The 17,972-nt window shown below is 41.7% G+C and overlaps 1 protein-coding gene across 11 annotated transcripts in view; it reads right to left on the bottom strand.

The window, feature by feature from the left end:
* LOC127644398 (prominin-1-A-like) overlaps positions 1-17,972 on the bottom strand; it is a 95,467-nt gene that overhangs the window by 34,752 nt on the left and 42,743 nt on the right. For 6 of the 11 annotated variants that reach the window (XR_007970644.1, XR_007970646.1, XR_007970647.1 and 3 more), the window contains 11 exons: positions 15,777-15,994; positions 14,803-14,877; positions 14,651-14,714; positions 13,469-13,628; positions 12,089-12,241; positions 11,822-11,945; positions 4,882-4,985; positions 4,368-4,452; positions 4,099-4,245; positions 3,947-4,018; positions 2,355-2,447 (listed from right to left, as the gene is read on the bottom strand). Coding sequence is in view for 4 of the 11 variants with exons in the window: in XM_052127546.1 (XP_051983506.1) it covers positions 2,355-2,447; positions 3,947-4,018; positions 4,099-4,245; positions 4,368-4,452; positions 4,882-4,985; positions 11,822-11,945; positions 12,089-12,241; positions 13,469-13,628; positions 14,651-14,714; positions 14,803-14,877; positions 15,777-15,994 (1,295 nt within the window). In the remaining 7 variants the exon portion in view is untranslated. Of the gene's footprint in view, positions 1-2,354; positions 2,448-3,946; positions 4,019-4,098; positions 4,246-4,367; positions 4,453-4,881; positions 4,986-11,821; positions 11,946-12,088; positions 12,242-13,468; positions 13,629-14,650; positions 14,715-14,802; positions 14,878-15,776; positions 15,995-16,607; positions 16,632-17,972 lie in introns of all 11 variants that reach the window. The other 5 variants (XR_007970642.1, XR_007970643.1, XR_007970645.1 and 2 more) reach the window with 1 other exon arrangement.

The raw sequence follows: 17,972 nt of genomic DNA, 5'->3' as shown, positions 1-17,972 counted from the left end.
ATGGGAGAGAAGAGCACGCGACTTCACCTTCTTGGAGGGGAAAGGTGCTATGCACAAGCTTTACACCCGGCCAGCTGTCCGTGTAACGAAACTTACTTACCTGTTCGCACCTGAAAGAACAAGAGACGAGATCTGCTCAACCCGGAGATTGTAAAACCTCACAAAGGTATTGGGTGTTGCTCAGCCCACTACCCTGTTGTGCTGGGGACAGCTGCCCATCCATCTTCACTTGCAGGAAGGAAAGCACTGACCCGACTGCATAGCTCTGGGTGTCTTCACTCCGGGAAGAACACCACTTAGCGAAGATACACCATTTCAGGGAGTAGACTTGTCTTGTAGAAGGGGCTCTGGCCTGAGTGATTGTGTCAGAGGGCCTGAGAAAGAAGGTCCTTCCTCAGGGGAATTCGCAGGTGAGAAGCTGTCGCGAGTGTGAGGTCCGGGAACCAGGATTGAGTGGGCCATTACGGAGCCACGAGGGTGACCTGCTCCTCGTACTCACTGACCTTGCACAAAACCTGACCAGCAGCATTGTAGGCTTTCGTCACCAGAGATGACATCGTCCTACAGGCTCGGGAAGGGAGTGACGGCTGATTCCGCCAGGTGTGCTGCGATCACCTTATCCACCTGAGGAAACCATAACCCTCGGCTGCCCCACCGTCGAGGGTAGTGAGGGCGGAAGGATCGGGTCTGGGCAGCAAAAGGGGCAGCAAAGGTGCCCTCCACGACCACGTCAGCTCGTCATGCACTTCCGGGAAAAATGGAACTGGAGGGAAGCGAGGCCGCGAGTGGCATGCCAACCCGAGAAACCAGTCATCAAGCCGCGAGTGATCAGGGGCAGGAGGAGGGTTCCACTCAAGCACAACACTCGTGGCGGCCCAGGAAAGCATGGTAGTGAGTTCAGCGTCACCTCAGACTAGGCTGCCACATCCGAAGGCGGCAGTCGAGTCTTCAGCATCCGACACTGCTAGAACGCCCTTCAATGCAGTGATATACATCTCATCCGGATCTCGGGCTCCAGGAGAGACATTAGGCTGGCACTGAGGCGAGCTGCCTGTCTCATCCCAGAGGTGGACAGAGGCCAGCGAGCACACTGCGGCGTGGGCAGCCTGCGGGGGAATTACCTGGCGGGACCGTACCCAGTGAAGCCTGCGAAACGTCTCCAGCGTCAAACAGAAGAAGAAGCTCGTAAAGTGGCCATGGTCATGTTCTCACAATGAGACCGTCCACGATCGTTTCCTCAACATGACATTGGCCCAGACACGTGAGGCAGTGTTCGTGACCGTCAGAGGCAGAGAGGTAACGACCGCATTCAGGAACTGCACAGAGATGGAATGGCATCTTTAAAAAGACGCATCTTTAAAAATAAGTTCAACGTCACTGTGCACACTCTTTTAGAGAAAATAAACTCAGTCAAAATGCTGGTGAAGCGCCCAGGGGTGTAGATCCAACAGTAACGCTCTGAGAGAGAAGGTGAATGAATAAGCAGATGACATCAGCTTGCTGCAGTGCGACCGCTTGGCTCCAAAGAAAAAATCTGAATGATCTTGCCTGCTGGCCACCCTTTTATACCCGTATGTCCGTAGGTGTGGTCTCCGTGGAGTCTTTTCCCCCTGAAAGAATAGGAATTGGAAAAAATTGCCACAGCTGCTTTAACTCTATGCGAAAGAGAAAAGGCGCAGCTTGCTCCCATGCTTGGAACATCGCATTGCTCCCCCCTTCGGGGTGTATGGAACCAGAAGGTGATGACGATTTTATGGGATGTTGGGGAAGGGTACGCACAGTCTGACACGGCCTGTCGCTTTGGTACGAAACTGCCTGCCCGCACCTGCGTCAGCAACGCACGTACACGGTTCAGCGTTCAACGAGACATTGTGTCCTCCCGGCCACGTCGCTGAACCGACCCACTGTTACGGGGAACCTCAATCTCAGCTCCTCAGCGCAAAATCCTGAATGGACAGATGCATTTCCCTCCCTTTATATCCGTATGTCCGGGGGCGGGACATGCAAATTCTGTCTAACAATTTCTCATTAGCCTTTTCTCAAGTTCAGAGATGTGCGAGGCTCTCAAGAGAGACCCCTAGTGTCGCTTCTTCGACACAACGGTTCATTCCCTCCATCAGGGAACGGAGGTTACAATAGTAACCTAAACGTTTTGTGCTTGTAATGGAAACCTTGCTAGCAACAAATTAATATTTTCTAGGACAAATCATTATTTTTCCAGGACATTTGGTATTTTTCTAATTTGACATGACTTTTCCATGACTGGAAAACTGCATTGCAAAATTCCAGGTTTTCCAGGATGCGTGGCAACCCTGGTGTGTGTGTGTGTGTGTGTGTGTGTGTGTGTGTTTTACCATAGCCTGCTCCATTGGCACCACTTGTTCTTTGTGGATTTGTCTGATGCTGCTGGCATGACCCTTGAGTGCATTTTCAAGAGCTCCACGTGGCTGAGATAGAGAGAATTCGAAAGGATAAAAGTACATTAATTTAAACAGTTAGTTCCTATCCTCTAATCTGGCAAGAGTTAAAATATTATGATTCAAGTTTCACTCATGTATTAAATATTAATCTCATGACACAAACACTCAAACAAGCTGTACATTTTCATGTCTTAGATCAGCAGTTTGTGCTCAAGTATTCTAAAAGACCCTCAGTCATATTTCCATTTGCACACACACACACTCACAAATCACAACGCTGTTTCCTGTAGATGTGTGTTTTACTCTCATGAATGTAGTGCTTGTGTTCCTCTATGTTGGAGGGGAGACCACCATAAAAAGTTTCAAAATGTTCCAGAGACTGACCTCTCTGTGTTGATAATGTAAGGCATACTGCACTGAGTTTGATAAATACAAAGTCAATTATATACAACGTCATAAATTGCTAATATGTGGTTGTGATTGCTGCACCTTTAGGTTTTAAAGTTGAAATATCACAGCAATCTTCACTATTGAAATCTGCTTGTGTCTATGTTTCTTCAAGTAACAGATTAACTGAAAAACTTGATATTTTATCAATATAAATTCACTTAGCACTTTATTAGTAACACCTCTACACTTATTCATGCAATTAACAGCCAATCATGTGGCAGCAGTACAATGCCTAAAGCCATGCAGATATGGGACAGGGCCTTCAGTTAATGTTCACATCAACCATCAGAATGGGGAAAAAATGGTATCTTAGTGATTTGGACTGTGGCATGATTGTTGGTGCCAAATGGGCTGATTTGAGTATTTCTGTAACTACTGATCTCCTGGGATTTTCACACACAACAGTCTCTAGGGTTTACTCAGAATGGTGCCAAAAACAAAAAACATTTAGTGAGCAGCAGTTCGGCGGACATAAATGCCTTGTTGATGAGAGAGGTCAACGGACGATGGCCAGACTGGTTCGAGCTGACAGAAAGGCTACGGTAACTCAGGTAACTTCACTGTACAATTGCACTGAGCAGAATAGCATCTCAGTATGCACAACATGTCGAAACTTGAGGTGAATGGGTTACAACAGCACAAGACCACACCGGCCACTTTATTAGGACCATAGTGTTCCTAATAAAGTGCTAAGTGAGAAAATGAATAAATAAATATGAGATCTTATTAATATCTGAAATTAAATGGAGAGCAAATTAAGACTTTTGCTGAAGTCTTTATTCAAGACCCCAGTAATCTTACATGTGTCTCCTCTAGAGTTTAAGAAGAGATCAGACTTTCATTGTATGAAAAAAGGTGCAATGAAAGTGAATGGTGACTAAGGCCTAACATATTTTGTGTTTTACAGAAGAAAAAAAAGTAATACGTGTAGGCAACAGCATGAGGGTGAATAAATGATGACAGAAATTTCATTTTTGATTATGAAAGAGCAGCCTCTGCACAATACAGTTTTACTATGTATGTGCCCTCTGGAAAATAGTAGGATTGTTGTGTTGTTTAATTTGCATTTGACTCACCAGCTGGTCTGCTTGAGCCTCAAGGTCATTAGCATAGGACAGAAGATCCACAACTGTCACTCCTTTATTTACCTGCCAAACAAATCACACGCATATTAAAGTGGGTTGTGTCATTGTGCCTCTAAGTGACTCTATGAAAGTGTGTGGGTTACCTCTGATAAATAAGCCTGATAGTCAATTTCTCCAATGCCTGTGTTGGCAAAGTCGATGAGGTTATCTTTGCCCTCATGTTCCAGAAGAATTATTCCTTGGAGATCCACACTCACACTATTAAATATCTCAGCCAATTCTTGGTTATACTGTTAAGAAACCACAAGCACAGTAATATTTGTGCTTAGTTCAGGCCTCACATCATATTGACATGCACAAAAAGGTTTGAAATGCTTTTGGTCTTTTTGAAATCTGTTCACTTATAACGTACCACTGTGACATTGAGGAACCTGTTGAAGTTGAACTTGGTCTCCAGTTGTAGTGCTGAATATAAGCCATGATTCTCATAACAATCTCTATAAGCAAGAGAGAGAGATAAAGAGAGGGAGAGAGCAGTAAATCAACACATCTCCTGATAAAATGAACATTTGTGTCATACTTTAAAACAAATTACATATTGAATCAAATCCTTTTAATGAAGCATTAGGCATCTTTCCTTCACACAAACAAGTTTACTTAGCTATCTGTAAGGGGGGGCATACTGTGCCATAGACTTTAATTGTTTTAATATAATGCTAAATAAAATTACTATAGACTAACCCTAAACCTTTTCGAATTTTTGAAGACAGTATTTTCTTTATTTATTAATACATTTTTCAGTTGGAAAAGGTTTCTAAATGTTCCCAAAGGCGGTTTTGTGTAATTTAGCTCACTTTTAGGGACAATTTTGTACCCAAACTGTAGCTAAGTACTGTTCACACAAACACACACACACACACACTTACCGGTACATACTGCCGATGGTAAGGTCAATGTTTGGATCTTGAAATAGCATGCCAGATAGGAAGTTTTTTTTGGCAGGATGGACCATATATGGTGTGTCAATGATCTGCACATTATTAAAAAACATAGGTCAATGTTGTAAACTAATTACCACAGTGGAGATGGGTGATAATGTATTAGTATATAAAAGGTGTCCAAATTGTCATGCATCATAACGTGAAAGATTTTTGCTTTGTGTGACCTATATAATTTAGCTAGCATAAACTTCTGCAGTGTTACATTGGAATATTAGACCTGTAACAGATGCTCAGACTCGATGGTAGTGTTGAACCCGGAGGTGTAGTTTATAGAGATCGTGGAGTGTAAGTGCTGGGAGTGTCAAGAGGACCTGTGACATTACCCCCAGGGGCCGCTCCAGAGGGGCGTGCAACCTAGCGTCGAGGGCGCCCACAACCATGAGGAGCTGGACGATCTGGGTGGGTATCCTGGAAGTGGGAAAGAAGGGTGGGATCCAGGATGTCGTCCCGAGGAACCCATGATCTCTCCTCTGGACCATAACCCTCCCAATCGATGAGGTATTCAAGGCGACCCCTGCGGCGACGAGAATCCAAGATGTCTCGGACTGCGTAGGCCGGGCCGTCTTCCAGAAGTAGGGGCTGGGGAGGGGCATTTGTAGGATCCGGTGCTGAAGAGCGAAGAGAGTGGGGCGGGAGGTGAGGCTTCAAAAGAGAGACATGAAAAGCAGGATGGATACGGAATTCTGGTGGGAGTTGGAGTTGGAAGGTGACAGGGTTAATTTGTTTAGAAATCGTGAAGGGACCAATGAAACGGGGACTAAGCTTCTTGCAAGGGAGGCGCAGTCTGATGCCTCTCGTGGATAGCCACACCTTCTGCCCAGGATGGTAGGTCGGAGTGGGCGCTCTACGGGTGTCAGCAGAACCTTTCTGGTGGCGTACTGCCCGTAGCAGGTGGTGGTGAGCCAAGTCCCAGACCCTCTCACTTTCCTTAAACCAGTAGTCGACCGCTGGCAACTCGGAAGGTTCACCGGACCATGGGCATAAGGGAGGTTGGTAGCCCAAAATACACTGGAAAGTTTGGTGGAGGATTGACGTAGGGAACTTTGAGCGTACCCTGCCCAGGATAGAAAACAGCTCCAGCGATTTTGACGGTGATGACAGAAGGTTCTGAGGAAACGACTGATCTCCTGAATCTTCCTTTCCATCTGCCCATTACTCTGAGGATGATAACCACAGGTGAGACTGATGGTTACACCTAGGAGAGAAAAGAAAGCCTTCCAGACTCGGGAGATAAACTGAGGTCCGCGGTCGGAAACAATGTCTTCAGGGATTCAGTAGTTGCGGAAAACATGATTGAAAAGAGCCTCAGCAGTTTCTAGGGTGGTGGGAAGTCCCTTGAGGGGGAGTAGTTTGCCGGCCTTAGAGAAACTATCTACTGCGACCAGGACGCAAGTATAACCCTCGGAAGAGGGTAGATCAGTGATGAAATTGACTCCTAGATGTGACCAGGGACGACGAGAAACGGGCAGAGGGAGGAGTTTGCCAGCAGGAAGTCGGCGCGGGGTTCGGGAGATAGCACATTCAACACATCCTTGGAGGAACCTTCGAACGTCTTGCTCCACGTCCTGGAGGAGGGAGAGGGTTCTATTGATCCCCGGGTGACCAGTGCCCAAGGAGGAATGTAGAGAATCAATGAGAATTAACCGCAGGGAAGAGGGAACATAGATCTTATCAGCTGGACAGTTAGGAGGAGCTGGCTCAGTGGCAGTCGCTTCAACGATGTCATCATCCAGGGACCATTGAATGGGGCTAACTACTATGTTGGGAGAAAGAATGGTATCTGGAGCCTCCTGGATTTCCTCTGGAGCATAGAGACAAGAAAGAGCATCTGCCTTGACATTCTTGTCACAGGACGATAGGAGATAGTGAAGTCGAAATGGGAGAAGAAAAGTGCCCATCGTGTTTGGCGAGGGTTTAGGCAGCAAGCCTCCCGGAGATATTCCAGGTTCTTATGGTCTGTAAGTACTAGAAAAGGGAATTGGTCCCCCTCAAGCCAATGTCGCCACTCCTCTAAATCCAATTTGATTCCCAGAAGCTCACAGTTACCGATAACGTAATTCTGTTCTGTTGGGTTGAAAGAAGGCGCAAGAATGGAGCCTGGGTGGTTTCCCCTGCTGCTGCGAAAGGACAGCTCCTACGCCAGTGGTGGAGGCATCTACCTCAACAGTGAATGGTCTGTTTGGATCAGGATGGTTGAGAAGAAGGGGTGCCAGAGTGAAAGCTACTTTAAGTTGTTGGAAGGCATAGGAGGCCAAGGGAGACCAGACAAGGGACTTGGGCTTGGACTTCAGGAGTGATTTCTGAGGAGAAGAGAGGGAGCTGAAGTTCCTAATGAACCGACGGTAGAAGTTGGAGAAACCCAGAAAGCGTTGGAGCTCCTTAATGGTTGTAGGAGTGGGCCAGGCTCGCACAGCTTCTATCTTACCCTCATCCATCTGGGTACCCTCTGGACTGATGTTATAACTGAGAAATTGCAGAGTACTCTGGTGAAAGGAACATTTTTCGACCTTGAGGTATAGATGGAAACCTCTCAGTTTTCCCAACACAAGTTCGACATGCTGACGATGGTCAGTTTCATTCGTGGAGTAAACAAGAATATCATCAATATAAATGATGACGAATCGGTTGAGGTACTCATGGAAAACCTCATTCATGAATCCTTGGAACACTGAGGGGGCATTGACCAGGCCATACGGCATCACCCGGTATTCATAGTGGCCAGTAGGAGTAATGAAAGCTGTTTTCCATTCGTCTCCCCTCCGGATGCGAATGAGATTATAGGTGCTGCGAAGGTCAAGCTTCGTGAAGATAGTCGCTCCTCTCAGCAATTCCAGTGCAGCAGGAACTAGGGGAAGAGGATACCGGAACTTTATAGTTATCTTGTTGAGGGAGCGATAATCAATGCAGGGGCGGAGACCTCCATCTTTCTTGGCCACAAAGAAGAAGCTAGAGGCAGCAGGAGAAGTGGAAGGATAGATGTAACCCTGGGAGAGAGCCTCCTTGATGTACTCCACCATAGCGACCTGTTCTGGAAGGGAGAGAGGGTAGATTTTACCTCTGCGCACAGGCTCGTCCGGAAGGAGTTCGATAGCGCAGTCCCAAGGTCGGTGAGGTGGTAATCGTGAGGCCTGAAGGGGGCAGAAAACGTCCTGGAAGTGGGAGTAGCAGGTGGGAATTTTTACAGACTGTGAGCAGGTCAGGCTTTCGACCGTGGTGGTATTCAAATTGATAAGGGGTTCCTTGGCTATAAGGAGATGATTCGGAGCAGGAAGGTTAGGAAAACAGGTGGGGAAGCATTTGGCTCCCCACTTCAGGACATCACCCGTAGACCAGCAGATGACAGGAGAATGACGGATGAGCCAGGGACGGCCTAGGATAATGGGGGTGGTGGAGTTTTCGAGTACCAATAAGGTGATATCCTCCGAGTGCAGGCATCCAACTTGAAGTTTGATTGGACCAACCCAGTGACGGATATACCCCTTACCTAGAGGTTTGCCATTTATGGTTTGGATCTGAAGGTAGCATTCGCAGAGCCTTTTTTGGAGATGGAGCGGTTGGCAGAGGGCGTCTTAAATGAAGTTGCCGGCTGACCCAGAGTAGAGGAGTGCGGGTACTGAGAAAGGAAAAACAGAGGCAGTAAGTGATACATTAGTTAAGAGTGGCGAGGAACTGACCAAAGGGCGAGGAGGTCGAATGGGACATGCAGAGATCATGTGTCCTTCTTTACCACAGTACAAGCACAACCTCTGGGTCAACCGGCGCTGGCGCTCTGCTGGGGACAAACGGTAGGAGTGCAGCTGCATTACATCACTGTCAGGTTCAGTGGTATGTGTAAAGGGTGGTTGAGTGGCAACTAATGGAAGTGGTGAAGCGGGCAGCTCAGCGAGACAGGACCTCGTTCAATTTGCCACCCTGATGGAAAGCTGGATGAAGCGTTCAATTCCCATTGTGTCATCAAAGGAGGAGAGGTGTAAACGTAGCCGTGGTTCTAATCCCAGGCGGTAAACAGTGAGGAGTGATGACTCATTCCATCCGCTAAAGGCTGCTAGTGTGCGGAATTTCAAGGCATACTCATTGATTGAGCTCTTCCCTTGACGGAGGTTAAACAATTGTTCACCTACAGTTATATCTCCTACAGGATATCCAAAAACCTCCCGGAAGTGTCAGGTGAAACAATTAAAAGATTGGGTTACGGAGCTATTCGAATCCCAGAGAGGTTGTGCCCAATTGCAGTGCTTGTCCTGTTAACAATGAGATAACATAAGCTACCTTGGCACGTTCAGTGGAAAAACGATGTGGTTGCATCTCTATTGCCAACGAACATTGGGTTAAAAAACTGCTGCAGTACTCCGCCAGTCCAGAGTAGGGCGCTGGGTTGGCAACGGGACTTGCGGAATGACCAGGAGAAGGAATTGCGGAAGCGCTGGCGGTTAACGGAGGTGCGGAGGAATCCAAACTGTGAGAAAGCGCTTGTCGGAAAGCATTTACCAGAGTCTGAAAGGGATCGGGTCCAGCCGGGTTCATGATTATAATGATGGTCTGGTCTTCTGTAACAGATACTACATGGTAGTGTTGAACCCGGAGGTGTAATTTATTGAGTGAATAAAGGGAATGTAGGTAAACCTGAGTGAAGACTGCGGTGCAATGGAGAGGAGAACACGGGAACTTGACGAAGGAGCAATGGAGCTAGGAGCTTGAACACACTGGAGCGATGGAGAGGAGAACTTGGGAGATTGTTGCTGGAACGTAGGAGCAAGGAGCTTGGAATGTAGACAAAGTAGCGTCTCGAAGTGGAAGCAGATAAGTGAGTCTGTAATCGACGTTGAGACAAGACAAAGAGTGACAGGAGAGTAGGGCTTATGAGGTGGAGCTGATGGATGAGGAAACGAGTTCAGGTGCAGGTGATTAGTACTCGGGAGAGAGAGATCGTGGAGTGTAAGTGCTGGGAGTGTCAGGAGGAACAAGACCATTATAATATTATTAAAAACATTTTTTTTTTATTAAATTACAATTATGCAGATTTACCTGAAAATATGATGTTCAAATGCAAGTAATGTTAATTCACAAGTTGAAGTACCTCAGTAGACGGGAGTAAACTAAATAATATGTACAATTATAATAATGCAAGATAAATTATTATAAAGTAAATATCAAAGTACAGCCAGAAAATAAATTTTCTTTTCTCTCTACATCCTTATAACTCTCCTGAAGTTTACCTCCGAGATTCCCTTCTCACTCAGTGTGCTTGTGCTGGTTGAGAGCTGTGTGCTGTCATAGCAAACATGATATATTCTGTTTCCATTTGTCCTACGAAGGCTGTCTCATTTAACCCTTAAACGCATACCTCTTAAGAGACCCGGGACCTTATTTCACCCGCTGTACCTCATCCATCATTTCGAGTTGTGCCCACACCTCATTAGTATTCCTTAATCTATCTTATAAATAGCGTAACAAAAACAAATGCCAAAATTGCAAAAATATGTTGGTTTTTTCATAATTGTTTAAGTACCTGAAGTGTATAGGGTCATTAGATACCCTATATATGTAATAGTTTTGTTTAGTATTGCTGTTCTTTTTAATTTTTTTGCACTTCCATAAATTATAACTGTATGATTATTTCATATCTATATTAGTTTACTATCACAGGATATCTATTTCTTTGTTTATTACAATAGAATTTAGTTCTATATTCATACAAATAAATACTATATCACATTTTATTTTGTGTGTGTAACAATGGTCAATTATCTGTATCCCATAAACATGTAAACATATACATGCTATTTCTTACTCAAGGTGGTGCTGTTGTTTCAGTGATTGACTGTGATTCAGTGATTAAAGTTTAACTCATGTATTACATTTTAATCTTATGACACAAACACTCAGACAAGCTGTACATTTTCATGTCTTAGACTAGCAGTTTGTGCTCAAGAACTCTAAAAGACCCTCAGTCATATTTCTATTTGCATACACACACTCACAAATCACAACGCTGTTTCCTGTAGATGTGTGTTTTACTCTCATGAATGTAGTGCTTGTGTTCCTCTATGTTGTAGGAGAGACCACCATAAAAAGTTTCAAAATGTACTTGTCTGCTTTTGTTGTCCTTTCCAACAACTACACAAAGTTTTTACTTACATTTCCTATTTTCTATAAGACTTGAAAAAGATGTTACCCAAGATTGCTGCTAATTTTCTCTAAATGATTTATTTTCTTTTCATTCTATAGTGTTCATTTAAGATATTTTCTCTTTCCATCTTTTGTATTTTACTTTGATCACCAAAGATCAGATTAGCACACATGCATTTTCTGTTTGATATAATTATCAGTTACTTACTGTAGAATCAACTGCTCCTTCATGGATCTAAAACAAAAGCAGAATCTATCAACCACTATAACCCTCATCAAATTAATTTTATCTTATATATTAGTAGTGTACTAATAGATTTCTAGAGTTGCACTTTAATTTATTGTCACTTTATACCGGGCTGCTACCTCAATAACTGCTATGTCCATAGAACACTATTTCATAGTATGTTATGTTTACGTTTAGCATTTTAGAAAGTGTCATCTTTTTGCACTACTCTGATTACAAATGTGTACTGGTCGGCGCTGCACTGTCTCTTACTGTGCTTATTGTCCTGTTCCTTTTAGTAATTTATTGTACTGTCCCATACTTTTTGCACACGTTTGCACGTGCACTTTATGTAGAAATTGTATTTAGTCTGTGTAGTCTGATGTGTTTGCCCTATGTTGATTTATGTAGCACCATTGTCCTGGAGGAATGTTGTCTCATTTCGCTGTGTATTGTACTAACTGTATATGGTTGAACGACAATAAAAACCACTTGACTTGTATCAAGTACCTTATACAGCTGTCTGTTAGCAAGCGGCTCACACAGAAGCTTCTCAACATTCCCTCCGACAACAAACATGGTGACTGCAACCCCCATGAGCACCCAGGAGAAGATGAAGCTGAAGCCAACAGATCTGATCACCAACAGAACAAAAAAAAAGTTTAAAAATTCAATTTGCACAAAGCAATTATGTTAATGGCAAATGTTTTGAAATTTAAGCTACTTCCTTTTAAGCAATTAATGTGACTATATTCTGGTGTGGTCATGGTAACTCACGCCATTAGCAGATTTCCTCCAGTGTTAGACAGACAGCCACGAGTGGTGGGTGTGGCATTTTTATCATAGCCGCATGATCCACACAACATCCCCAGGAAATTAAAGGCCAATATCAGCATGACTGTACAGCAAATCACCACACACCCTATCCATCTAGAGAGACAGAGATAGAGAGAGACACTAAAGGTGAAAGTGTATATACTACAGGTATACACTATTCAATATATAAAAGTGTAAACAATAAAAATATTTAGTCAATAACACCAATCATAATGAGTCCGTAAGGTCATTGAGGTACACTCTGTTTAATCTAAGGTTAGCTTATAAAAAATTATACAAGTTGTTACGATATTCTTTGTAGTTTCTTTTGTTTTGTTTCTGCCGCTGTCCATTTTTACTTTCTTCTTCGCAGATGACGTGCTGACTGGTTCGTCTCTGCTGTCAATCATCTGAGAAGAGGGTTTTGACGTGCTGACGTCTGAAAGCGAGATCCAGTCATATGGCTACCGGAAATCCGGGAACTATAAAAGGACACGAACGCACCCAAGGGGCGGGGCTTTTGTTTGTGAACTTGAACTTGTGCGTTTGGTATTGTCTGTTATGCTTGTTTTGCTCGATTTCAATTTCGGTTGATAATTTATTAAGCTCTGTTAATGCTTAATTTGTCATGTGAGAACACGTTATTTTGCCGTCCCATTTTTCCTTATTTGAATATTTTGAGAGCGGCAACGCTGTGTTTTGAGATGGAAAGGAAAAAGGGACAGGTAAGATGTCACGTGACGTACATCGCACACATTTAGGTTTATGATTTTTTGTTTAAACACACCAGGTTTAGAGGGCATGTGCCATTCGTTGTAATTTTTGTTTTGATAGGTAAGGTAGAGAAGTATACAACGTCTCGGGAGTCGAAGACTTTTTCTTTTTACATTTTCCTTTTGGTATTAGTTCGATTAGATGAAAATGAAAAGATTATTTTTGTTTTATTTGTTTCTTTGAGTTGGCACTGTCCAATTATTCCCTTTTTCCTTCCCAGGTCTGGGATAATAATAATAATTTGCTAGTTTCTCTATGATTTCTTTTATTGTTTGTAAATAACAACTAATTGTTTTTTTTTATATATCTATATATCTATATATATGTTTATATATAGATATATCTTTTGGCCAATTGTTGCACACAATAAGTGTGTTCAAACATTCTGCTGCTTTTGGGTTTCACTTACTTTCCCAGTGTTCTACTAGCAGATATTGTTGACGGGTGACATAATGTTCCCCTTCTAACTTCCTAGACTTTTAAAAACAGTGAAGGGTCGTAACACAAGTAAACTCATGTTTTGGTGGAGTGTATTTTGTTACATAATTGCAAGCACTATAGAATTACCTGTAGAAGTCCATCTGGTCAATCTGGGGGTAGAACGCTTCAATGCTCTTCTGGCTCTCAGTCAGAAACTTTGTGAAGTTCTCAAGTGCTGGTTCCACAGGGAACATCTTCGTGAAACCAATTATCTCTCCACCTGACTTATCCAGCAGACTTTTCACTCCTTTAAGAGAAAGAGGTGGAAAGAGAGATAAAGTGAATTTGTGTTTGTGAAAATGATCACTGTTTGTGAGTATAGAACGATAACTGCTGCATGGTGGTTACAATAACTGTGCTCACAAAAGCACTTGTGGCATCTATAATTTTACTCATAGTCATTATCCATTGTTGTTATCAATTGAAATATGGTCATATTTAAAATTATTACAAACATATTTAATTTCGTAAATTTCAAGCAAAATTATATTTAATCAGTTTTCTTGTCTCGTTTTCCTGTGAAGATAATTGAACATCCTTAAAACAAGATACACTGAAAAAAACTGTAAACCTACTAAATGTGCTCCATGTGCTAACAATTAAAATATCATTTAACACACTGAATCGAGCTGAATCCATCACATTACACCAAAAAATTGTTTTAAATGTTAGATCAGGCAGAAATAGCTCCTTAAGTGAACAATTGCAGGTTACCACTTTTTACAGTGTACATTTACTTGAGAAGCACACTTTTGTAAAATATTAAGGCATGTTGTCAGAAAATATATCTTGAAATAAGTATATTTTCTTACCCCATTGGTAAAAAGTTTTTTCTTGTTTTTTCTTCTATTCTATATTAAGGAGGATTAAATATTTGTATATACAGTACAAAATTACTGATTAAGGCTTTTTTGCAGTGTTCCCAGTATTCCCATGAGATGTCTGGCACTAAAAACACCTCTATGAGGCATAATGTGTATAATGTTGATTTGACACACAGAGGGGACACAGTACTTGAGGCACACTTACTGGGTAGAGCTGATTTTTTAAAGAGAGAGACAGGTTTCCGTATGCAAAGGAACAAAAACGAAGTACAGTATAGAATCAGTATTAATCGATGAACACCCTTTTAGACATTTTTAGTTTCAGAGAACACATAAGCTTAGCAAAGTGAGAGAGTGCACAGAAGCATACAAAATATAAATTTTGACAGGTAGAATGCTACTGTAGACAGAGGAACACAAGTATAAATAAACTGAATGCCTTCACCTGACACTATTTCTTTTGTCTGTTCACTGACCAACCTTGGTGTGTCATTAAAGGAAGAGTAGCCCTGAAGAGATAAATGATAGAAGATGGTGAAAAACATTATATTACAGGGGATTTACAGTGGGTTTGTGATGCAGTTTGACCCATCTGACCTTCTGTACAATATTGCTGAGGTCTGTTTTAAGTACTGCATCCAGGTTGGCCAATTGGGCCCCAACATCAGGCAACTGTTGAACAACAAACATCACAATCACAATTGAACCACACATAATAAAAAATTGAACTTGAACACATTTCAGGTTTTTAAAGGTGAAGTGTGTAATTTTTTACTTGTGGCACCAACAGATGATTGTTTCCAAACAGGTTTCCCAAACACTGCCCTAATCTCATACAATTGGTTGAGCCAGAAATTGTACCACTCAAAAAGTGCAGCGTTTTCAAAGGTAAAGAGATAAACAAAGAGTAAACAGTCTTCAGGGAAGTCAACCTATGATTGGCTTACTTTAGTTTGGTAATGACAACTCTGAATACATTTAAGGCATTACAATGGATATGACAAGTTGGTAGGTCTTGGTGGACTAAATCTGCTTACGCTACAGCTGCTGCTACTGCTATTGGAGAACAAGTACAATGACTTACTCCAGCCCAAAAACAGACATGCTGTTTTGAGCATGTAATACATGCTGCTGCACAATTAGACATACATACAATCCCTGTAAAGCAAATATAGACATGTGGTGCTTTGAGGAGGAGGGTTTCAGAAAGAAAACTCTAATAACACACTGCAATCTCTTAGCAGCAAACAACTGAGAGAGTACATAAATTTATTCACTTACAGTTCATATTTCAAAGGACCTATTAGCTTGGGCCATAGAGTATGCAAGATGATTGGTTAACAGATTACATTTTCAAAGGACCTATCAGTTTGAGCTATTTAGAGTTTTACTGAACTAAGGACATAAACTGGGATAGAAGAAATTTTAACACACACAAAAATGACACACTTCACCTATAAGTAATGCCTATTTGAGACCATGATATTAGAACAGTTGAGGAGTCAGTAGCTGCTAGATGTGTAAACATGCATGCATATACATGTATACATAGGTGTGTGTATTAGTGTTACCACATTAAAGTTTCCACTGAGAGCAAGCTGGCTGAGTGTTCCACGGATGGTGTTGCAGGTGTGTGTTACGTCTCCATTAGAGCAGGCAGGGTCATTGAGTGTGTTTGAGAGAGAGGCATGTTCAGACTGGAGAGAGTTCTGGAGTTTGCCTGTCCCATCTTGAAGGGTCTCCAGTGATGTAATCACACTCTCCAGTGCCTCTTTATTCTCTCGCATGGCTGTTCATACACATCACTTTTATTACACGCTCACATGCATTTCATACACTAATGCACTTAAGACATTTTGGGGGGGAATGGGATTACAACAGCAAACAAACTGATCACAGAACTGAAATATCAACCTCAAGTAGAACAAAACAGTTCTATAATGAGCTTTCTTTTCTTTCTCTTTGTTCTTTTACACTCATCCACTGAAAAAAAAACATCTAAATTAAACTTTGTTGAAATAGCTCTTTAAGGTAACAATTACAGGTAACCACTTTCATTTTTACAGTGTATAAATCTCTGTTTCTCCCTCTGTCTATATTTTTAGGGAATGGAGTGAACACAAAGTACATTAGAGAAATTGGCAGTTTAAACTGCATGTTCATACACAAAAATGTAAAAAATGCAGCAAGCGTAGGCAGAGTTGGAGGGGTGTTGAGGGGTAACACCCCACTTGTAAAAAAAAGTGAAACTCGTAAAAAAATTTATGTCAACAACACACACATTATTAATACACAATATACAAGACTGCTGATATGAACAATATTTAAAAACAACAACAGCACGAACAACAACCACAATCTCTATTTTTACAGAACACATGGATGAGGTCACTGACTTTTACCTTTAATAGCACCTTCCACTTTAACTTATAGCCAAAATCACAATGACAGAGACAGAGAAGAGCAAATAAAAACATCAGTTTGAGTTTGTGTGTATAAGTGTAGGAGCAGGAAAGACAGAAAAAGAGAAAAAGCAAGATAGGAAAACTGTGGCATGTTTTTGTCAAATTGTTCTGAAAGTGAATTATGATATTTAAGATTAGAGGTATGATTTCCCTTAGATTAGGGTTTGATTTTCAGGAATGCATATACCTATAAACCCCATGCAAGAGTATCTCAATTAAGTTATTAAGTAATTAAATCACATGCAAGAAATAGCTTTAATTGCCTAAAAGATAATGGAATTGACAGTACAGAGCGAGGAACTGAAAGTGAATAAACCCATAGGAACAGATTTTCTGTTCTCTCTGTTTTGGCTCACTCTTGTAGCAATTGTCACGGAGTACAAAATATGGCCTAATCCTGTTATGGGGGAATGTCTACTTTAAAACATTTTAAAACAGGAATGTCTAGCTGATATGAACAATATTTAAAAACAACAACAGCACGAACAACAACCACAATCTCTATTTTTACAGAACACATGGATGAGGTCACTGACTTTTACCTTTAATAGCACCTTCCATTTGTGTGATTGTGTTATTTTTTAATAAACATCTAAATTAAAAATACACAATTATTAAAATTAAGCCAGCATAGGTAAAGTTGCAAATTGTAAGTAAATGTAATAAAGTAAAGTTGGTGCCAAGCTTTTAATAAACTTTTATTTCTCATTCCTATAAATGAAAGGAACATATCTGTTTGATTCCTATTTCTTACAATAAATGATTCTAAGTTCAGTCATGAAACTCTACATGGCGCAAGCCGATAGGTCCTTTGAACGTAATGTGTTAACCAATCGGCTCGCAAACTCTATGGCACAAGCTAAAAGGTCCTTTGACATTTAATCTGTTAAGCAAATCAGCTTGCATGGTGCAGCTGATCAGTTCTTTAACATGTAATCTGTTAGCCAATCAATTTGTGTACTCTCTCTTTGTTTAACATTTAAATTGCTTTGGTTGTTTGCAGGTAAGCAGGTTCCACTGCAGCATGCTTCAAGAGTTTTATTTCTGAAACCTTCCTCCTCCCCAGCACTACCTGTCTACAACTGCTTCAAAAAATGTTGTGTATGTATAATTGCATACTGTATCTCGCATGCATTATTTGTGTATGTAGCGGTAGTAAGTCTTCGTACTTCTTCTCTGTCATATCCTTAAATTATATATTTCGGGTTCAAAACTAGTTAAGCTCAATCGACAGCATATGTGACATGTTGATTACCACAAAAACTAATTTCGACTTGGCTCTTCTTTTCTTTAAAAAAAGCA

The sequence above is a fragment of the Xyrauchen texanus genome, chromosome 5, assembly GCF_025860055.1.
Source record: "Xyrauchen texanus isolate HMW12.3.18 chromosome 5, RBS_HiC_50CHRs, whole genome shotgun sequence".
NCBI lineage: Eukaryota > Metazoa > Chordata > Actinopteri > Cypriniformes > Catostomidae > Xyrauchen > Xyrauchen texanus.
The sequence above is the reverse complement of the archived record's forward strand: the minus strand, read 5'-3'. Positions and strand labels throughout refer to the sequence as shown.